The 23978-nt window shown below is 40.5% G+C and overlaps 1 protein-coding gene across 5 annotated transcripts in view; it reads right to left on the reverse strand.

Annotated features, from left to right (window-relative positions):
• Positions 1-3734: 3734 nt before the first annotated feature.
• The window catches only part of dlgap4b (discs, large (Drosophila) homolog-associated protein 4b), a 58530-nt gene continuing 38286 nt past the window's right edge, over positions 3735-23978 (reverse strand). The window contains exons 3-13 of one of the 5 annotated variants that reach the window (XM_026306864.1): positions 20957-22227; positions 20501-20715; positions 19107-19208; positions 18155-18305; positions 17013-17268; positions 10379-10818; positions 9824-9912; positions 8343-8830; positions 7294-7385; positions 4943-5113; positions 3735-4110 (exon numbers count right to left, since the gene is read on the reverse strand). In XM_026306864.1, coding sequence (XP_026162649.1) covers positions 3868-4110; positions 4943-5113; positions 7294-7385; positions 8343-8830; positions 9824-9912; positions 10379-10818; positions 17013-17268; positions 18155-18305; positions 19107-19208; positions 20501-20715; positions 20957-22153 — 3444 coding nt within the window. In that variant the 5' untranslated portion in view covers positions 22154-22227 and the 3' untranslated portion in view covers positions 3735-3867. Of the gene's footprint in view, positions 4111-4905; positions 5114-7293; positions 7386-8342; positions 8831-9794; positions 9913-10378; positions 10819-15739; positions 15869-17012; positions 17269-18154; positions 18306-19106; positions 19209-20500; positions 20716-20956; positions 22228-23978 lie in introns of those variants that run through there. The other 4 variants (XM_026306860.1, XM_026306861.1, XM_026306862.1 and 1 more) reach the window with 4 other exon arrangements.

Consider the following 23978-nt stretch of genomic DNA (forward strand, 5'->3'; position numbering starts at 1 on the left):
CATCCTAATATCAAAAGAATCCTCCTAGTGAGTATTGCACATATATTTAAATGTTACCAGAGTATAGTTACAAGAATCTAGGTAAATCTCCTTTTATAAATATCACATCCACTCAGTCAAAACTTTGTACCAAACAATATGAGCCTTTTATACTAAACTCCACAATCCCTGACACACACACAGCCTATAGAGTATTATACTGAACAACTGATCGTCGTCTTTAAAATATGTGCTTGCTTTGCTTTGTAAAATATTTGTTCTAGCATTTTTACAGACACTTTTTGCTACATCACATCTCTTGTGGTAAGAGTGTAGGTTCTACCCCTCACCCCTTTCCCATTTTTATGCCCTACACAGTGAAACAAAGCAGGGATGCTAATGAGCATGTTTTTATTTTGAGCAAGCAGGGAGTGGATTCACTGATATTCCAGCTGAGGTAAACTTTCTTCCTGGGAATAAATGGCTTCTCTTTAGCTATCTCTCATAGCCTCTACTGAAGTTACTTTTTCTCAGTCTTGCAGTTCATAAACAAAAAGTTGCCAACACATAAAACATCCTTTCAGAGTGGCTAATGTGTAATGATGTCAAACCTATTTTGGGTTAAAAAGGTGAAAAATAAAAAGGTATATTTGTATCACACATGAGACTGTATAATTCCTGTCATAACCACACCTTTTCTTTAACATTTATGAATGACAGCATATCACACCACTGTTTTCTATGGCTGGAGTAGGCACATTAAAGAATGTAGCTGAATGTGATGCTTGAAAAGCCAGTGGACTCTTTAAAATGACGCTTTACTAAAACAAGCTGTTGCTTAAGCAAATGCTTTGAGTGGGACTGTTTTACTTAAAAAGGCCAAATCAGCCAAACCTACATAGGAACCATTATCACCCCCAAATCAATGGCTTCACAGCAGCAGCGCCCCTCCCCCCACACTACAGCTGTTTGGGTCATGGATAACTCTAGCCAGGAAATTGACATAGGTGTGTCTCAGTGATATCTGTGTGTATTGGAGAGAATCCTTGTTTAAATTTATGAGATGAGCTCTCTTTTCTCTTTCAAAGTACACCACAGACAACCCAAGATTAAGCAGGCTGGAAAAGCATCACCTTTTAGTCACAGAACAACTTTCTCTGTGTCGCTGCAGTCTTGTTACTTAGTGTGTTTGAGGGGCCACATTGTGTTTGGTCTGAGGTCAAGTCAGGCACAGACCTACAGTTCATGTGAGGATGACTGACAGCAGGGTCTGAGACTTACAAAATCTGCAACGTTGATAAAAACAGAAAATATATGTTTGTTTTTTTTTTTCCAAAAGATGGCAGTGGATGTGGTAAAGGAATTTTAATGAGTTAATGAAATATACAGAGCTGTTTACACAAACACAGACTTTGTCTCCTCTTATTTTAGAAAGACAACTTGTCAGACAAGTTTTTCATGGCAACCAGAAATCAAATCAACAGCTGAGTCACACAAAAGGTCTTCAGGTGCTAACGATGCTATCCTCCCCAGTAAAACAGAAGGGGGCATTGACAGCAACCAGGCAACAGGCTATCGACACCCCTGAGTCATTTTCCTTGCTAAGAGTCATCCCCAGCAGGCAAACACAACAGGCAAACAAAGGACCGCCATCAAGAGAAAGCTTTTGCCAAGAAAGAGGAAGAATAGTGGTCGTCAGGCTTTTCCAATTCAAAGCTCCAGGCTGCATTTTTGAGTCATAGTGGGTGAGAAAGAGAGATTTCAGCAGCTAAAGCAAGGGGGTGACACTGCAATAGCTTAACATAAGTAATTAGGAAGGGGAAGATTAGTTTGTTTATTTACCATTTGGAAGAAACCAAATGTGAGCGGAAGGCAAGCAACAACTGTGGTTGACTAAGGCATGTTAGGCGTGACTATGGCTGAATGTGTGAAATCCTAAAGTGAGTCTACATGGATAACACAGAGACCAAGATGACTTGTTCCAGACCTTTTGGTTTTGGGAAGTGGTTTCAAATCAGTCTGTAAATATGCATAATCCATACAGTGTTTCTCCTTAATGTAAAACAGAGCATGGATGTTTTACTGTGTTGGTCCCTGTATGTTAAATATAGAATTGACCACTGTTGCCCCCTACAGGTTAGAAAGAAAATGTTTGAAAAGTGATTGTTTCTGATCACAGTAGGGGAAAGCAATGCATCAAGACATGTGAATATGAATTCAGAGTTTTAAAGTCACATTTTTTTCATGTTCTATTTAAAATGTTTCTAAACTATCCAGCTACTACTACTGCACAGCACAGCAATTGCTCATTGGTGTTGTAGTCATAGGCAGTTCTGGTTAAGCATCTGGCCATGTGCATCAAAATGTTAAACCTTTAACATGTACTGTGCCGTGGCCACAGTCCACTCCATCTATTTTCACAGCAAACACTGTTGCTGCTAAGCTCCCTGCTGTGAACGTTTAAATACATGAGATGAATTTGAAACAGTGAATTCGTCTTTGGATTATGCAGTCTTCAATGAAAAAAGGCAAGCAGCCTCAAATAAATGATGAAAACACAATGACTAATGTATGTAATGCTTTAATTTAATATTTTGTTTTTGAATAAAAAAAAGTGCCGGTACTTTGGATGATGTTCAGTGAGGGAAAATTAACAATGATAACTAAAACTTGAGACTGATTTTGCCAAGTGATGGGAAACAAAAACAAAACACAAATCCTTTTGAAGCGTAGTTAAAAAAAAGAAAGAAAACAACATTACATTAGAACACATGTCCTAATGTGTGTGCCCACAAAAAAAAAAAAAAAAAAAAAAAATCAACAGCTCAGCATTATCCTGTATACTCAGCCTGCTGCATTACTTCAATAAAAACCCTAGACTCAATTGAGATGTACAGGTTAAATAAGTAAATAAAAGCACTTAAGAAGCATACAAACATAAAATCTAAAGTTAATGGAACAGACAGAAGCCAAAGAAACTAAAAATGACTTGAAGAATCAACAATGTGGCCCCTGTCATTACTTCAATTAGAGATCCTCATGCCTCCTCATTCATGATTTCAAATGAAAGCATATCCCAACAATACGAAACTAATTTTCTCACCAGTGTTAAAAATGTCAGACACAAAAACATTGAGGAACGTACAGAGTTAATTGTTAGTAACCATATAAATACTCCTTCAAACCTGACCTTTAAATTCATCATACCAAAAATATTCATAAGAACTAAATGGGATTTTATACAAAACACAGGGTGAATAAAGTAAAAAAAAAAAAAAAAAAAAAAAAATACAAGGAAGACATACATGGGTGTGACTTTGTAGTGTGTGCAGTGGATGTACTGTGTGCAGTGTGTGCAATGGCCACAAGGTGGTGTTGTGCAAAGCTACAAGATGGCCAGTGATCTGGGAAGAGAGAAGGATGATGGGAGACAAGAGCATTAATGCTTGTCATCTGTCCACTTAATAGATCTTATAGCCAAGATAGAGGAACATTTAAAAACAGTCTCCATATAGATTCTTTAGGATATAGTCGTCATAATAACAATACCTTCATTAACAACTTTATGATATCAAGAGTAGTAACAAGAAATGACAAATTTCATCAGCTGAGGTTTTCAATAGCAGCCTCAAATGAGGAGTCCCCTGCTTCAGTCTGTCCACAAATGTGGTTTTGTTAAATAAGCGTGTGATACCACCAGGACCAGCCTTTAACTTTAATTTTGAGGAAAAAAAAAAAAAAAAAAAAAGTCCTAAATCAACCACACCACCATCATTTGGGAATCAGATATCGCCCTCCACCCTCAACCACTGATGCAGTTTTACTCAGTTACAATGACAACTTCTCTGTCCTTAGATCCAACCCTACACCCTTCTCTCACTGTCTCTCTCAGAGGCGTGTCTGGGCCTCGGGAACATAGATTTCAATGCTGTCTGCGCTCTCTGTGGCGGAGTTCTGGCGAAACGAGGCTGCCTTCTTAGCAGCCAGCAGACGCTTGCGAGCCTCCTGTCTTTGCTTCTCTGCAGAGGCCGAAGAAGAGGTGGATGAAGAGTCACCACTCTTCTCTCGGCCCAGCAATGGTCGTCCTTTACCGGGCTTCTTTGATGCTGGAGGGGCCACCTTCTCCTCGTCCTGTAGTATTAGAGCGATGAAAGGTGACAGAAAAGAACAGTGTGAAAAAAGAAATGTGTGAAGGGAGGAGAAAACAGAAAAATCAGACAGTGAGAGACGATAATGAGGAAACTCCTAGACAGGTTCTATTTGTTTAGGCAGACAGGACATTGACAAAGACATGATGCTGATTGTTTTGTTAAAGGTTTTGTAAATGGTGAGAAATGTAAAAACACTGACAATACAGACAACTGGTAAAAACAGGCCAACACTGAGAATCATTTCAATGACAATTTTCAAAGACAGTAAATGGTGACGTGAATAGATGGACAATAATCGATCAAACTTAAAGCATAAGAAAAGGATCTCAAGACACACGGTCAATATGTCCGCACTATAAAGAAACAAAGCAAGAGCACTTCAGCCTCAGCATTAAAAGATCTACACAGATACACACACACAAAGCATAAATGTAACAAAGACAACATTTCAACAGCAGCAGCAAAGCAAGACTGCATTCTGTCACAGGACTGCATCTGTGCCATGCTCTACTGTAACACACGTATCAGTGACACATGCATGCTCAAAGCAGGGCTTCACATTTAAGAAAAACAAAACTGCACACTGACAGCCCTCTTTGAGATTCATTTTTCCATGCATGCTTAAAGGGATCTTTGTGGCCCCTTTGTGTTGGACAGGGAGGCCCTGTTAAGGTTCTTCCCACACAGGGACGGTGGGGGGAGGGTGGAGGGGGGTAAAAAAGAAAGGGAGAAATGGTGGTGGGAGGAGAGAGGCCGGTTTCGGCGGCTTTCCTACCCCAGCCAGGGCACTGAGCAGCAGGGGTGGGAAGTACCTTCCGCTCAGGGGGCGACTGGGCAGCCGCCGACGGAACAGGCTGCCAGTCATTGGATTTGAGATGGTAGAGCTCATCAAACTTGAGGCTGATGTCCTCAATGGACAGCTGCAGCAGGTCCCAGAAACCAGCCAGGTCCTGGGCTGTAGGTCTTGGATTGGCGTTCACATTCTGGCCAAAATAGGGAAGAAAATGAATGAACAAATAAAAATGAAAGACATATATATATGTATATATATATATATCTTGGTGTAATGTTAATGTCATGTTCTTCAAAAGAGACCTTTGAATTTTAGTCCCATTTATAGACAAACTCCCTGAGTAGATGGGACTCATGGAAGGCTGGTGCCAAAATCCCCCAGACCCTCCCCCCCAAAAAAAACTGCTAAACAAAAAAAAAAAAAAAAAAAAAAAAAAAAATCACATTTGTTCCATGTGCATAAAGTAGCACATGGACAAAAATGTTAATAAAAGTGAATGGTTCAGGCAAAAAGCCATCATAAGCATGAATTGCATATCAACCACGACGTGTTGTCACACAATCTACATGGACAACAGAATACTTACACAGACCACCATATTGTACAAAAAAGCCTGTAAAAAATGTTAATGACCAAAAAGACAGTAGTAAATTGGTACAGAAAACAATTTAAGGGTTCCTTATTCAGGCTTTCTGGTGTTCTCATGTAGAACATCAATTTACATTCTGATCTTTACTTTATCAGTTTGCAGACAGTTTTTCTATAAATAGGTTGTTTTGTGCTGAACACACCTCACACACATCTTTTGAAAGGCCTGAATTTTGACATACACATCCGGAAGACAAACAATTCTCAGTTCCACTAATGGTAAATTACGTCCTACTGTAATATTATAGACAATATTTATTCATATACAGAAGTGCTGATCTTTTTTATATTAGGCACTAGGGGGAGTCATGTTACAGCACAGGTTTTGTGCTAAGCTGAACAGCAGGCAAGAACAGCATTTTTTTTTTACTCTTTTTCATAACATAAATACTATTTATACAGTGCCAGTATTCTGAAACACAGGTTTTTAGAGGACCATCAAAAAAGACCACGAGGAGCAATGTGGGATGAAGTTTGTTGACCCTGAACTGAGGGAAACTGTTTTCTGTTCCACTTACTGTGGTAACTCTCTGAAGCTAACCTCCTTGCTGACAGATTTACGTAAAACAATTTCTTCTCTCTGACGCAGCCTGAGGTTTGACTCAGTTTGACAACACATCTTTTCATCTTCCACATTCAAGTCCATGTTGGAGCAGATCAAATTGCAGAAATTTACATGAGAAGATAAGAAATGTAGTTTAAAATGGGAATGTTCGAAAACAGGTAATTGACAACTCGGTATAAAAACATTTCATTTACTATGCTTAAATATATGTAACGATAAATATAACATTGTTATAAGATACAATGTTGTAAAATAGAAGTCTACAAATGTTCTCGCATTTTTATTGTAAAGGAAATAAATGAGGCCCCTACTGGGTCCATAACTAAATATATGTCCTGCTTGATTTCTGAATAAATATAATTAAAAACTGCTACAAATAGTAGGATTCCAGTACTTTATCATCCATTAAGCAAATTGAAGTGATGTGACATAACTCCTTAGTTGTTTACAAACAGCTGCCTCTACATTTGGTGTTTCTGCAAAGTCGGTGCAGACTGCCAAACAGATGTAAAGTAAATCCAGCTCTGACATTTTTTTGTACTGCTCCAGACAGTCTGGCTTTTGTTTGTGCAGGATCCACTCTGTTCTTCATATTTAAGCAGTTGCACCCACTCCTCTGATCTATGCCCAGATATTTTGGATGAAAGCCTGTGTGGAATGTTTTATCATGCTAAGTGACTGGTGAAGATCAGAGGAAAGGAGATAAATTATTCCTTAGGATTACATTCGTAAGTGAGGGAATAAACAGCTGAAGATATTCTAAGATATTTCTGTGATACTGTTCTGTGGTGTTTTTTGACTTGCTATGGAGTTTATAGTGTCATGTGAGGGTAGCTGGCTATAATTTAAAATGCCATTTCCAGTAAAACACAAGAGGAATGGCTTTCAGGCTTATTATAAGCTCCTTGTATTTTGTGCTGGTGGGCCACAATGCCTTATTTTATGCAGGTCTGACAATGATATGCATGTCAGCTGTTTAGATTAGCAGGTTTTTGGTTTGTGTGAAACCCTTTGTGTGTACTTAGCCACATTTCACAGAAGAGAGAACAACCAAATGCAGTGGGTTTGAATGTGGTCCCTAAAAGCACTGGTTTGGAACCCTGGAAATGTGTTTTAGTTTTATGCGAGGAAGTGTCATCAAAAGGCAATATACATACCAGGTTTTGTTCACACAGTCCCCGAAACTGCTGGAACTTCTGGGACATTAGAAGCTGGGCACTTCCTACCGCACTGCGAACCTTCCCCAGAACTGAAGGGAGAACACAAAAAAAAAAAAAAAAAAAAAAAATACTGATTTGTGACACATATTTCATGACTGTTGATCTCAGAAGCATCCTGTTATTCCACACAAACCCAGTCTTTTGATCTTCAAGTTCAGAAACATAGTGTATATCAAGACCTGTTTATATCAAAATGCACAACTCTCTCAACTGCATCCATTGTTCACTGGCTTATATGCAACTCTATTTGATGCTAATCAAAAAGCTTATTGCAGGTATCTAGACATACAGGCATGTCCTGCAGTTCATTGTAAAGCTGTGGGTGGCATGAAGAGGATCACAGCATACTGGACAACGTTACCCTCTTTAAAGGCAGCTTAGTTTATATAGATACCCCAACATATTGCTGTCAGTGTTCATTATGCTAGTTTGTTGCTATGTCAAAACTAGAACAAACATCTGTCCTCATAAAATTGGGATTCTGATCACTGGATTACAAATTTATGGCAATGTGGTTATAGAGGGGTGAGACTCAACTCTGGTGTGCAACAGATTTAAAGATAACTTTACAGTAAAAGGTCAAGCACAATTGCTTTTGCAAAACAAAACAAAAAACCTATGCACTCTAATCTATCACATCTGATAAAAACCCCAATACAACCAAAGTCTTCCCATTGCTTGTTTGTTTATATGGAAAGTGTGTGTTTGTGTGTGCTCATTGCTCATGCCAGGCTGATGTTGAAGCACTAATCTAATCTGGAGGTTTAATCAGTTCCAGAGCAGATTTGTGTAATTCTGGGGATTACAGGCCTGCCTGTGTGTGGTAACCCCAGGTATTACTGCCTCATCCCCTCCATGCTGTGTATGTCTGATAGAGGGATTGTAAGGCCTGAGGCAGAACTCTATAACAGAGGTCTGACCATGTGCTGAGATCAGACAACACCAGACTTCTAGAGGAGAATCAAGATGTACCCTGCCAGCCTTACCCTCCTCTGAGAGCTGGTTGTCTTTGGTCTCCTGCTCCATTTGCTGGCACCAGCCTTCCATGCGTCCCGTCTCTGCCTGCAGCAGCTTCAGGAACCAATGGCCGTCTCTTCGACACAGTGTTCCCCCTCCTCCGCTCTGGTGTACAGTGGTGTTGCTGCCATTCCCACTCTCCAGCCAAGGGTCTGGAGGGGGTAGAGATGAGGGGTCCAGTGCTGGGTCCAGGCTTTCTGAGAAAGAGGATGAACTGCTTCGCGTGGTGGAGCGGTTGAGAATCTGTCTGGGTGGTGGAGGTGAAGAGGTGTCACAAGCAGTGTCTCCGTTGTCTAAAGAGTCCTGTCCTGGAGTGGAGCTCATGGACTGGCTGGCACTACTGACCATAACTTTCTTTTCAGTGGATTTGGCATTACTGAAATGGGAGATGACAGGGATGTCCTGTGTGTCTGAATCTGTTTCTTGTTTTGAGGCCATGCTACTGGAACGACTGAGCCTGAAATAAACAGGTTGAGACTCACTGTTAAACATGGCTTTTTCAGGTATTTTCATTTTTTTACCAAACAATATGTGCACAACAACAGACAGCGGAAACTAAAAATTATGGAAGAATAATGTACCCATTACTGGAAAAAGACACACTGCTGAGATTAGACACTGAGTCACTTATGCTGGTCAATAGAAACATAAAAACATTGTATTGATCAGTTTATTGGGCTTACTATGTATACAAATAGTAATAGTGCACTCAGTAGGGCATCAACTGAAGTCAAATGATTGGGAGTCTAGCATCTTACTTTTGTGTGGCAGCAGACTGAAGGTGAATGCTGTCTGAACATTATTTCCATTTCATGTCACTACTCAGGAATGCTTCCAAGTAGGAATTCAGTTAGACAATAAAATACTATGAGTGTTAGACTGAATAATCTTAACGAATGTCAGGGAGAACAAGAATAGCAAAAAACAGGAAAGGCACAGGGTACACCACATTTAGGCAATCAGTGCAACAAAGAAGAAGGATAGTCATTTGGCACAAATGCTTGGATATGACGATATATAAGGATAATATTCTGTAAAATGAAATGTACACAAATGTCGAAACTTTGGTTATGTAGATAAAATATTTGTCAGCACTCAGAACAGCTATGTACAAAACTTCAAATGTAGCATGCAAATGAACGAAATTACAGGAAGAAGACATGAGGTGTCCTAGAACTTCCTGGTATTCAAAACACCAAAAGCGCAGAATGTAAACCGAGACATGGGTCTCCAGTATACAGCCAGCAAAGACAAGTCAAAATACAAGTACAAATGTTCATGCCAGGGATATGCCTTAAAAATCACTAACACAACACACAAAGATAGCTTCAGACAACCATCAACATTTCACATTTACACAGCTCCTGTATTGGGAGAGAATAGTCAGAACAGAGTGTGTGGCTATAATATAAATTCCTCACGTTGTTACAAGGACAGGAAGAGGACTTACTGCCACCCGTCCTCCACCTGTACTCCAATTGACTGAAACTTGGCTGGTGGTGGGGTCTCCTCTCGTGGGACTTCCTGAATACAGTCAACCTTAGAACAAATAAACAGTGAAATGGAAAAAAGCAAAATCAGTGAAAACAATGAACTCAAATTAAGTTTGTCATGAATAAATTAATACACTCTTTATACATGATTTCTAGATAGATTAGTACAGCTGTGGAGGTTTTTAACTTTAAAAATTATTTCAACACAAAGAAAAGAAAGTTATAGTTAAAGGGAAAAAACAAACCTGCATTTTCTGCTGTGTATACAGTATAAAGCCTGCTCTAATGTTAGAAAGGTGCTTACACTGATGAGACCTCTAGCTTACAAGCACATTGTTGGGTGTTGAGATAATGCACTAAGATGACCCCTCTCTTGGAATCAAACTTCACAGGCTGAATCAGCTACACTATGCACTACATGGTGAGCACTGAAAGTCACTATAGAACTACACTGATTACATTCATACGCAGCAGTGACTCACTGTGTCAGCTCTGGATAATGCATGGCCTACCTGTATGCCAATGGAGGACAGTTTCCGTCTGGGCACTGGGGCCACAAGGGGCTCTTCAGCTGCTAGATTCCCTTTATTTAATCCTGATTTCAGGGGTTCATGCTGGACTACTGAGTCACTTGTCTCAGTGGAAGCATTGGCAGTGGTGGGGGCAAATGGTTCTCTTGGAGTGGCAATGGGAGTGGGGATGATGTGTGGAGGACGGGGAATACCCCGAGCCAGGCTGTTGGCACGAGTGCTGTCAAGGCTGTCGGAGGAGTTGCTGTGAGCGTGGCTAGACTGGCTGTTGACCTCCGACCTCCGGTCCTGCTGATCCAGGTAGTTGTCTTGGGCTGACTCTGTGCTGCTCTGTACTGTCACAGAGATGTAGGGTTTGGAAGTTGTCCGAGGTGGTACTGGAGGAGGAGCAGCCTTCCTACAGGTGGTTATGCATGTAGAAACTGAGAAAGAGAGAAATAAAGGGAAAGGTTCACAAATGACATAAGTAAAGATGTTAATTTTAGCAGAATAACCTCAAAACAAGAACGGCCCAACTGCAGAAAATATCCAAGCAAGCAAAGACATCTTGAAATGTCAATGTTTTTGCTGCTAATTGCCTTTTTAAGAACCGACAAAATGTTTTCTCAGGCAGCACGTTCACAGCAGACCTCTTCTTGTGTATGTAAAGACAGGGACATTGTTGCATGAAAGCTGGAAACCAGGTTTTTTGGCTATGCATAAAAAAATGTTCAAAATAGTGCCATGATCTTATAAATGCTATTCTGCTGAGTCCCAAATGAGACCACAGAAATCTCCTCATGCAACAAGTGAAGTTGTGAGACTTTGGACCTTGAAAACCCATATTATGAACCTTGTGGCTACTGTATAAATCCTCAAACAGATGCTTTATTTGACACCACACTAGAAAAAACAGTGGAAACTTCACAGAGGCCATACAAGACCACAAAAGAGTCAGCATATAGAAATTAAGAGAGGGAAAGAAAATTTGTAAAAGTTTCAGAACAAATGGCGACCTATTTTAAGAGTATAGGGTTTCTGTTTAAAATACTTCAGGATATGTTGCCGTTGACATATTTGCTTACAAACAGGGTGTCAACACATAATCAGGTAATCAGTAAGAGTTATTGCCCCTAATAATAATCTAATGTTAGTTGTGCTCCTACCAGATGAAACTGTGGCAAAAGGCCTGTCTAGGGACTGCTGTTACAGACTGATTTAATTCATTGCATCTTCAATAAAATTACTTAGTGTGGCTTAGTTGCAGGACATCCCTACAAATTCAAAGTTTGCTGTATTTTAATGGGTCCTGGACAGTCAAATGTCCATTTGAATGATTCTGGTAATAGGGCCCATGGCTTCTGTAAAGTTCAGCCACTTTGTCCTAAAATTTTGCACAAACAAAATACATGATGAGTGATCACTATATTTGAGGCATTCTAAGGCTTTAAATTTCAAACAGGACGTGCCCTGTGTGCACTGTATGAGGCAAACACTGTATATTGCTTCAGTGAATGTTGTGGTCAGAGAGCAGAGAGGATTTGAAAAAGCCTGGCAACAATGTGAGCTAGTGAAGACAAATATTAAAGAAAAGGCTTGTTGTTCACTGCAATCCACTTATCAGCTTTAATTCTTGTTTGTGCAACCTCACTTAACACAAACCTCTTGACTTTACACATACAGTCATACTTTGTGTCTGATTAAACGCTTGAACTGTGAGTCAACTGCTGTCAGTCAGCTGTTGGACAGAGAACTGCTCCAGCCTGGGCTACTGTACAACTAGCTCAAGGTCCTCCTCCTAGTTAATTAGGAATGAGTAATGATCGGCCCACCTGACTTGTCTTAGGACAGAGCCATGAGTTCATTTTTGTGACGTGCTGGCCCAAATCCCAGCTGTGAAACTAATTAGCAAACAGCCACAATGCACACATTCCAGTGGAGCCCAAACACTGAGATCATCTGTAAACAACAGGGATGACACCCAAACCACACCCAGCCCAGTCAATCTCACAACCTTGGCTGAACCTACTCATCACCATCACAAAGAAGACTGGCACACAGACACACATCCATCCAGCCCTTATTGTAAATAATAAGTTGAGAACACAAACATCACTCCAAATATATGAGGACATATTCCAGTGCCTTAGCACAGGCTTTCACAGGGAAGGTGCAATGCCTTGAAAGTTATATCACATTTTAAAGATGAGAATAAATGAATATCTACAGCTGTCATCATTTCACAACAGTTCCAATGTAACCATTCTTGCCTTAGGAAAACATGCTGAGGTGATTTTTCACTGCCCATGTTTCCTCTCATGACAGCAAGAGATCCTGGCCAAAACGGGGTCACCGCTGCTGTGTCAGTGCTGCTGTGTCAGCTATGTGGTACACTGGCACCATTCCTACGTTGTAGTCTGCAGGATAGCTGTCATGTCATTGGGTGTGACAAGGCATAGATGTGTGTCCCTATGTTTGGACACCTGCCCTGCACTTCTCCGAGTGTCATTTGTCATTCTGAACAGAATTCACCCTTAAGTTACTGAATCTGCTTTACCCGCTAAAACAAGCTCTAAAATCATAACTGACATCTGCCTCTGCGATTAGGGATAAGATAAACACACACTCTAATGCAAAATGCCAATTTTATCACCCTGGTTTACTTTAAACCTCAGCTGTAGTTTGCACTAAGCAATACTATCAACTATACAATCACAGTAAACTCTGCTGAACCTGTAAAACCTGCTAAAAATCACCATATTAGCATTGCTGTGTTATTTAAGGTTTTAATGGTCCTTGTGTCTGCACCACAAACAAGAATCATTTTTTCATCTTGTTTTAGTATTGTTAACCTAAGTATGCTAAAGATATCATTCAGCTCCAAGCAACACTGTGTGTAGAGAGTCATGCAGAGCTGCTAGCATATCTATAGAAACTCAGTATTAGTTAACCATAAAATGCCTGGCAAATACATAACTTAGGCACAAATGATCAAAAATAAGAGATCTAATCAACAGTGTTTACATATGCTATGCATCAATGCTGAAATTAAATATTGGATGATTGTCATTGTCAGATATTTTCTTGTTCCTTATCTCTGCAATGAGATATAGAGATGTAGTGGTTATGCTAGACACGGCTTAACAACGGTGTGCACAGTACAACCGCATAACTGATCAGACAGGTTTTAAACAAGTTTGGAGTTTAACCACATTGTCTACTGTTCATATGGTGCTATGGCTGTGACTACCGGTATCGCATTAACCCATCTGTTAGCAGTAAACCTGGTGAGTAATTGGTGATTCAGTGATGACCATAACTAAAAATGAAGGCTGTAAAAACAGATTTTAATCACACAGCAGATAGAATATATGGAAGCAAACTGAATCTAGCTGATTTGTCATAAATGCTTGTTAATGCCAGAAAATACACCCGAGGCAGAAACTTCTCACAGACAGATGGTTAGTGACACATGCTCTAATTCAAACAGACAGAACTCAACCACACAAACATGTAGCTGTGCAAGCATAAAACTCATCCTCGATGTGCACCAGTTGCTGACAATAGTACCAATGCCGACAAAGCCATTTTTCACAATCCTCATCAGCACCACAGAAAAAGGTTGCAAAAATGAACAGGAGGACAAATACTGTTGATTTGTAAGCGAGCTAAAACAATACCGACATAGTAACTGACTGCTCTTCAGAAGGGAACCTAACAGCAGAAACAATCTGGCGCTTTGTGCCAAAATGTTTGAGTTGAATCTGAAGTGGGCACTGAGCACTGCTGTTTTCATGCCATCTGGACAGTGGTGCTGTTGTCCACTGCAAGGCCTGGTTCATGATGTGATTTTCAAGGCTACATCAGCTGAAAACAGTTCCCAATAACCCAATGACTGCTCTGTACTCACCAGTAGAGAATCTGATACTTTTACCAATTTTTTCAGTGGTGCTTTAGAAGAACAGTGCATGCTAACAGATTACATTGTCACAAATGGAAAGAAATACCATGAAAATAGGAAACTGACCGTGCTAGAACCCACACATTCCTCCCAGGAAATATTGTGCTTATTTAATCCACTGCAGGGCAAAACTGAGGTTAGGTGTAATGAGTGGTGTGTGTCATTGTGGTTAAACAGTCTCAATAACCATGGGACCGACAAAACAATGAATAGTGACAATATAAATTTAAAGATAATGTACTGATGATGTGCTGTGGTGTGAACAGCAGGAGATGGGCTAAAGGCACCATGAAGACAGAACGTGGATTTTCATGCCCTATTTAACAGTTTTGCGTTGCTTCCCAAGTTGTCTGCTGTGAGCCAGTTGCCCCATCATTGTTTAATTCAATAATAGCCACTTGACACAGGCAACCTTGTCTGAAACCCTCACCACTCCCTTGTCAACAAAACCATTAGCACAATAAATGAATTCAACAACAGCACAGCTACAAAACTGCCCAACCTTTTTATTATATGTGACCTCAGAATGGGATTTAATCCATGCAGCTGTACACAAGCCTCAATGTGGAACAAAAGTGGGGCAGCCCTCAAATAATCCCCCATGAAGGCCAATTTTCCATTTAGGCCACCAAAAAGAAGCAGCTTTTACCAGGACATGCAAATATATTTGACAGCAGGAAGATAAAGGACCACCCAAACAATCAGACATAACTAGTCCTCATGCAGTTTATCAGCACCCCCACTTATCCTGACTCCTGCTGCCAGCACACACAGCAGGGGCATGCCACACTTTGTACTGATCACATAGTTAGTAGGCAATACTCAATAATTAGCCAATATAGTCAAGAGTGCATAAAACAGAATGACTGGAAGCTCAGTAGTCCATAAAAGACCTAAAATAATGTGGAGAATATCAGTGAGCAGAAACAAGAAAGTGATTAGGACTGAGTCAAAGTGTTTGACACAGTTTTAGTTCCGCTTACATTTACTCTTCTCTAACCAGTTTACTAAATTAATAAAGTATAAAGTAAATCTGGCTAAAGCACAGCAGCATATTCATATGTACATTCAGAGCTGGACGTCAGTATGAGAAAGCTCAGGAGTAATTCTGACTTGGTTAAACTTCTCTAAAGTTCATTTCCAGCAGCACCTGCTGTAGTTTACACAAATGAAACTCATATTACGTTAAACAACAGTTAAACCCATATGAAGTTAAACGACACAGCCATACAGTGGTATAAAAAACGTGCTTTAAACTTATCCCGAGAGTAAAGAAAGTCTCTGTGGTCAACGGTTACAACAAACACATCAACGTTAGTAACGGAAAACAAACGCGACTCAATTAACGTTATACGCAGCAACATCAACCGTACTAGCTAATCATACTTGGTTAAAACACTTACCCTCTTGTCCACCACACACAGATACACTCAACATTAACTTGTATTAAAACTGTAACGGAGCCCACATCCACTGTCTCCACCGAGGCTGCAGGAACAAACGCCGGTGGTTTGGGGCTTTTGTCCCGAGCATCTCCCTGAGCCCGAGGGGGCGTGGCGCCATGTACTGATGCCTTCACGGCCACCTCGGACAATCTAAACACACACGCGTTAATAGTTGTAGATGAGGTTTTGGTGCTTTTTAGACGTAGCGTTAGTACCAACAGCATGGACCTTCTAGTAGAGGTACTGTTTGAAGACAGATTTCTTAAGAAGAAGAAGCAACTAAGTGCATTTATTGAAGTACTTTACCTGTGTTTAAAAAAAAAGATTCTGCTCTAATCTCCACTCCACTATATTTTAGAATGACATTGTAGCTCATTTTGTACTACGCTATATTTATTTAACAACAACAACAACAACAATAATAATAATAATAATAATAATAATAATAATAATAACAATCATAATATTAATAACACAAATTATTATTAGTAGCACCAACCCAAATAATTGGCAACAACAATTAACAATCTAAAAAATCTCATAAAATCTGTAAAACGCTTTTGAAAGAAAAAAGAAAAGCTATAGCGGCTTATTGTTCCTATCAGCTTTCTGTAAAATAATCCAATATGAATTTGCTCCAAAAAGCAAAACAATATAAACTCAAACAAACTGATGGAAAATCCTGGAGGTGTTTGGCTATAGCGAATTAGAGAGTCAAACAATCTGCAGGCTTGAAGGCATCATATTGTCCTCAATAGAAGAAGAGCGCCATGATGTGGCTGCTCTATGGTAGTGCCCTTTGAGGCTTTGTCCAAGCCTGTATTTTCCAGGCAGCAGCCAAACTGTTCTTCACTGGTCTTCCATTAGGTAGAAAGGTTTCCAGCATGGGCAAAACAGGCTGCATTGGAGCTAAAAATGCTGGTGTGTGTGTGCCCAAGAACTATTGTCCCACCCAGGACCAAGGATATAAGGACCATTCTGAGTAATATGTTGGAAAATACTAATTAAAAGTAAAAATTTGGCCTATGTGCCCGAATCACACAGGAGATGGGGTCACAACTTTTTAAAGTTTAAAGTTTAATAACAAAACAAACAATACAAGAAGATGTACTATTAAATATATCGTACATGTCTGTCAACACACACCCTGCATCATGGTAAGGACTCTTCTTTTTTCACTGAGGTCAAATCAATTAACACACAGCATTTTGATGTTCAGTCTGTGACTCACCAGTGCTGGTGCTGTAGGTGCGAACAGTGGTGTCAGTTGGAGGCGGTGAGCAGCTTGAGTCTATGGATGCTGTGTCGTCATCTTGGGAACAGCCAGCCTGGATGGCTCTCAGGTAGCTATGACTGCGGGATCGGAAGCATGTTGGCATGGGCAAGTCTGGAGGCTCTGGGTTGTCCTGAGAATGGGAACGGGAATCTCTGAACGTGGACTCAGAGCTGCGGTCGTCATACTGATGACTCATTTCCAGGTCACGCAGCTGAAGGGAGGAAGAAAATTGTCCGCATGTAAGTTGTACAGTGTGATCAAAAATAGCTGCTCTGAGAAATGGAGGTGACCACTAACCAGCCAACTAAATGTGCATGTAAAGAACACCTCTCCACCTGTAAAACATATTCGATGGGATATAACAAAACAGCATCAAGCCCAGACAAAGTTTATGGTATTGGTCATTTTTATTTGTCCTTCAATTTAACTTTTAGTTTTGGAAAAACTTTAAAATTACACAAGTTGCTCTCATGAAGTTATAATGTATTGAATCTGTTGGTGCATGCAAATTAAAGAAACAATTACACTGCTTGCACAAATTAGTTGTAATGCAGTGACCTGTCAGAGATCGTGTGCAGATCCTATAATAATAGCCTGCAGAGCCTCATTTGACTAGTTCACTGAAAAAATAAAAAAAAACGAAAAAATGTCAGAGCCACTTTGCACAGTTGCTCATGATCTCAGTGATCTTATTAGTGGGAGTGAATGAGCTACCAATCTCATTCACTGGGATTTTAGGTTCATAACATTAATATAAGTTAAAGTTGGAAAAAAGGGATTCTTTGTTCAGTGGGGGCTCGTTTTATTACTGTCATTGAAGTTGTAATTGTAAAAATGATAATTATACTACAGAACTGAGTGTCGGCTGTAGCCTGACAAAGGGGTCTTTGACTTGTGATTTGAAAGAGCAAAGTTTTCTAGGCAGCAAGTGATGCAAATTATGAGCAAGTGTACAAATGTACTCATAACTCAACAATATCTGCTAAGCTTAAGAGCAAAAAAGACAAAACTCACACAGATAAACAGGAATGAATAATTTGGCCTCTGGAAGTTCACAAATACCATATTTATTGAAACAGTGTTTGTTGCACACTGACCTGTCCCATGCAGCTACGTCTGCCCAAAGTGCTGCAGGCCTGGCTGAAGTCATCATCGTCCCAGCGTGGCAAAGACAAGTCTGTACCGCCAATACAATCTAAGTTGTCTAGGCTGCGGTTATTGGAGAGCTCTCTGAGAGCTGGAAGACAGCTAAAAAGGGTAGTAAAACAAGAGGAGAAACAAGATAAAGGAGAGGTGTTGAGAATGTGGAATACAAGGAGGGAAATTAAAAGCAAGATCCGAAATGTTTGAGAACACATTCAGAGGAACAATGGAAAAAAATTGGAAAATTATTTATATAGGTTGACTGGGAGGCAGAAAGGGAACATGGATCGGGGCAGAGTATGAATGTTCAGCAAAACCAGGAACTGAAAGAGAAATAAAAGCCAGATAAGGTTGAAATCTTCCCTTTCATTTCGTCTATCATTTATATATCACCTTAATTCCAAATCTTGACTCTATTCCCATTTTGTCTAATTATAACATCAATCATTGCAGCATCTGAGCATGCAAAGCTAGTGATGATGCACACACACAGCTCTCTGTGCCATCATGGTGCCAAAACCAAAGAACAGGTTTAGGTTTAATCAAACTAAAGAAAATCTCTCTGTCCTTGCTTTGATATATTCTTTGGTGGCACACAGTGATCGTTACATGACAGTAAACTGTCATGCTGTGGTCTATCCACACAGATGCCTCATCATTCCCCGATTTGAACAGTGTCCAACTCAGCTACTTTCTACCTAAAAGCACTGGGCAGATGGCATTTACAAGCTGAAGGGAGGTTGGCAGTTGTTGGCAGCAAGGCATGAATTTGGCATTTGGAGTTGCCACTGATTTTACAGACATCTGAGGGGGGCAGTGCAAAGTCACTTATGATAGATCAAACAATCAGGAAAAAAGCGTTTTGCACCACATCCCTGAGACGTGCCTTACAGACCTATCACTGACCTGCTCATTGACCTGCCCAGCTGGTGCAGAGAGGACACACTGTGGAGTGGAGACCACAGGGCATCCAGCTCTCCCTGCAACAAGGTGTAATCCAGGGTTCTGCTGCTCACGCCAATCGGGGGTGGAGCAGACCGGAAGAGAGTGGGGTTGGATGATCAGGGATTGGCAGGGGTAGTATGGTTAGTCATTCAGACATGCTTTAGGGAAGAATAAATCCTTACAAATCCTTTGTAGACACAAACTTTAAAGGGATTTGAAATATTTTATTTATGTGGGGGTGTATATGGTAGTTAGGCCTGTGGCTGTTTTACAATATGACTCTCTCTCTTGGTCCGCTGCTGATCCAAGCAGCAATTTAATAACTGTTAAAGAGGTTATAAATAGTGCAGCACTGATGGTTTGACACTGCAACCTTTAAACCTGAGAACAATCTTAGCAGCAAAAACAAGAGTTCTTTATTAAAGGTATTGTCAAATCTTATTTTGAGGTTTCCAATCTGGTACATATCCACAGTTGATTAAAATATAATATATATGCTGATGACAATTCATAGTATAGTTAAATCTTCACATGATGACTATATAATATTTTTGTACTTGAATACAATGATCAGAGTATGTTAAAGTGTTACTATGTCTAAGACAAAAATACCTCACATTATTATTTGAATGTAGATTTCAGGGTTTCAGTCATTCACACAGCATTAGATACAAGTGAAAAAATGTGGGTATATTTTCATTTTATGTTTTCATTTTATGAAAAAGCACAGTCAACTCAGCTACAGTCTGTCCCACTGAGCATGCATCATGTTATGCAATATGTCTGCTTCAGAAAGCATGTAATTTAAAGGCAAGTGAGGCGCAATGCCAATCAGTTGCCAAGATGAGGCTGATTTGTGGTGATATACTGGTTGAGTGCAAACAAAACTCAGTGTTATATTGTATTTGTCTTCTTACCTAGGTTTTTGGGACCAGCAGTAGGTGGTAAATCACAGCTGATGTATGGTTGTAAGGCTAGCATGTGGAGCACAACAGGATGTCTGACACCACTTAATTCTATGCGTGAGTAGGCGCAGCTTGGACTTGTCTACTTGTGTGTGCATGTTCTATGTATTTGTATTTCCCTGCACACTGGCATGGTAAGGCTGGCCATGATGGATTGCTTCCCGTATGCCAGGAAAAAAATGTTACTGTATTTTTTTAATGTTGAGAGGTTGTATCACTCAACATTTATAATTGAATTTAGAACTTTTGAGTATCTGTGAATTTAGAGCTGCTATTGCAAATATGAAAACATCATCAGAAAACAATAACCAATTTTATAATTGCCAGAGTTGTTAAACATGAGGTACTGCACAATAAAGCACAGGTCTGTGTCTCAGTCTGTTCTCTTACTTGCGTGGGGGTAGTTGGTCGCTCAGAGACTGCTGCGTAGCCCTGAGGTAGCTCTGGCGGCGAGCTGCAGTTTTTGGCGAGGGTTTGGGGCTTCCCTCTGAGTCGTCACTGTCTTCTATGTCTCCCATGGCCTTCACATAGCTACCACTGCGCATCCGTCGGCATGGGATTTCATTGGCTCCTCCACTGCGCCCTAATGTGCTGCTCCAATCACCCTATAGTTAACATTAAGTGGCTAAAATTAGTTTTTTATTACCACCTTGTCTACTACTATCTACACTGTGAATGAATTAATGTTCTTGACACTAATTTGATACTTCTACACAACCTATACATATAGGTGAATATATAATATATAATATTAAAACACAACTAATTGTTTATTTGTGTTCAAATAAAAATATTCCATTAATGTTATTTTTTATCATGCACTAAATTTACTTCAGCCTTACTCACCCTTCGTCCAACCTGCAGGTAGTTGCAGGTTAGTTCCTGTTGGCAGGATTTGGACTTGAGCATGGACCTGTCCAGAGTAGCAGAGCCCTTCTGGATCACCTGTCTTGGCTGGCCCATAGTTAGTGTGGACCAGGACCCTCCTTTCATATAGTCATTATCATTCATTAGCATACCTTCTGTTCCACCAAGTCCCCCACCTCCTCCACTACCAGGCCCAGGTAGTATCTGGTACTTCATGTCATTGCTACTTTTGGAGGAGCTGATAGTGTTATAGCCACTGTGGATGTATCTGCTCTGGCCCCCATGGCTCTCATGGCCACTTGAACGCCCCAGAGTCATCATGGCCATAGTGTTATGGTAGCTGCTCAAATCACTGCTGTCCAAATCGTCTGAGCTCCAGTAACCTGACATGTTAGAGCGTGGCCGTCTCTTGGCAGTTGCCTCTGATTTTGTACCCCGATCTTTACTTTTGGATCTGCGATTCTGCTTCCCCCCATCCTCTGTGCTGGATGAGCCTCCACCACTGCCAGTAGAGCGTCCATTGACATTTCCTTTCATGTTATGGCTTTCCAGTGACTGAGACTTCGCAAAGAGCTTCTGCACTGAGTGCAGCATATAACGAATGCGACCAGGACTGTCTGTGCGCTGCTTGGCAGCAGCAACAGCAGATGTCCGATGGAATTGCAATGTACTAAATCCATCACGGCCTCCAGGTAGCTGCTTGTCAAACTCCAGCAGGCTGGGTGGTGCCTGGTTCTTGGTCATATGATGCGATATAGTTGCTGAGCCGCTTGTGATCATAGGTGTTCGTCCACTTATCCCTGTCATGCCCATGCCAGTTCCCATGCCCAATGACATGGATGTCCCCATTGTACCTGTACTTATCCCCCCAATACTGTCCCCAGGCGGGGAGAAATCAGACTGGTCATAGGAGTTGTAGTGAATCCTGGGGAAGGTACTGCTGTTAGACATCTGGTTGTTCATGGGCAGCATGCAGTCTGGTGGAAGGGAGCCTGGGTTGGCAGAAGTATAGAGATGGGGATCCATGGTGCCATAATGGTCCATTGTGGGACTAAGCAGGTAAGGGCTGCGTGGTAGTGTGCCGGTCTTCTGAGGGTAGAGGGCTTCTGGATGGGCTGAGGAAGGATCACAGGAGTCAGACAGATGTCTGTTACGGTTGGTCCCCAATCCTTTCATGATGACAAGGAGGCCCAACCCTCTAGAGAACCTCCAGGCCAAGTAGAGATGACTGAAGATGGTGAGGGTGACTCCTAGAAAAGACATAAACAGAAAGAGTTTAGAAACAGAAACAGTAAATAATATACAGTACTACTGCACAAAAGACACATACATTCAAACTCAGCAGCGCCTCTCAGCTCAGCCACACAAACACGCCTACTTATGTGCCAAACCAGACTACAAACAGGCTAGCTGTAGGACTGTGAGTGAAATACTGTGTGCTGAATGAGCCAGCTTTCCACTGCCACCCACACTGAACATCTGTGTTAAAATGCTGGAAATAGATAACCAACAATGTGTAGAACAAAGACAAGCTGTAGCTGGAGGGTCAGGACTTACATTCTGCGTAAGCAGATAATTCCTGGCAGTCATCTGTAAGTAAATACATCTCTATATCTATGTAGGGCTTTACAGCAACCAGTGAATACATATCTCTTTTATATTTGTCTAATCACGTTCATAAATAAATGTCAATTAAACAAACTGTGTTGGTGTAGTAATGGATATGGAAACATGTGCCCTTTCAAACAAAAAAATTACAAATATAAAATACCTCCTTCGACTCCCTGCCTCTTGGCATATCCTACAGGTTAATTGCAATATAAAACAGCCACAATTTTGGAACAACCCTTTCTTTTATCCTGTAGTGTGCTCTATCTGCCCATTATTCCATTTGTATCTCTTCCTCAACTCTTCCTTCTCTCTCCTCATCCCACCTGCAGTGGGTATCCCTGGCACTGGCCACTGAGCTCCTGTCCTGTCTTTGCATGGTGAGCCAAGGATGGTGGGCAGATTGTCACAGTAGAACCAGTAAAGAGGATTTGCTCAGTGGGTGGTGGGTGGTGGGAGCTGGCAGCTACACCTTCTTGTCCTCCTAGTCAAACTGTGTCAATGCCATGACTCTTATGGAAAATGATAGCTCACAATGGATGAGTGGGAAAGGTAAAGTGGAATATAGATTTATGTGCCAATAAGTACTGTACATTTCATATGTGGTTCCTTATGTAGTGTGGATCTATACTAATCACCTGTAGAAAACACACTATCATGGAAAAGAAAGCCAAGATCCAATATTTAATTAAATATTCAATTTTAGCCTCCTTTTGACCCGGTCTGCTGTCTTTCTCAGAAAAACAAACCACTTACATTTTGTGCAAAAAGATAGTGAGGGGCACCAAGGAGGCATATTAGAACAGATAAAGTATGATTGGTATTCATAACATGTTTGATCACTTTTTGTCAGTCTTGCCCGTCTGTTTAATTAAGATATCATTTTTGAAATTCATATTTACAACTCGACTGTCTGCATGCTGGTTCCTTTTCTTTGTTGGTGCAGTTTAATAAATTACTGTTCTGCTCTGGGTCTTTGGGTTATCTCAAACTCCAGACATGAATGGTTCCTTTACTGTGTAAACCTAATCTGGAAGAACCAAACTTACTGGTTATCTTAGCTATTGTAAATATTTCCTGAAGCCATATGTCATTTATTTTTAGTTTTGGCAGCTATTGAACAAAGTAGAATGCCCTGGCAGCACTAACATATCACTATAAATCAGTCCCCATAACTCATTCAGATAATACCTTTAAAATTTAATGTAGTAATATAATGCTTTTCTACTAAACTGCACTCTAAGACAGATTGAGTCGACGTGTATGGCAGCACACAGTGTCAATGTAGGAATTACACTGGAATGAAAAAAAAGATGAATGATATTTTGTTATGAGAGAGTCTGCAGACTTTCACCAGATCAGAGAAAAATTAATAAAGCGGTTACAAACTCAA

This window comes from Mastacembelus armatus, chromosome 5 (genome assembly GCF_900324485.2).
Source record: "Mastacembelus armatus chromosome 5, fMasArm1.2, whole genome shotgun sequence".
Classification (NCBI taxonomy): domain Eukaryota; kingdom Metazoa; phylum Chordata; class Actinopteri; order Synbranchiformes; family Mastacembelidae; genus Mastacembelus; species Mastacembelus armatus.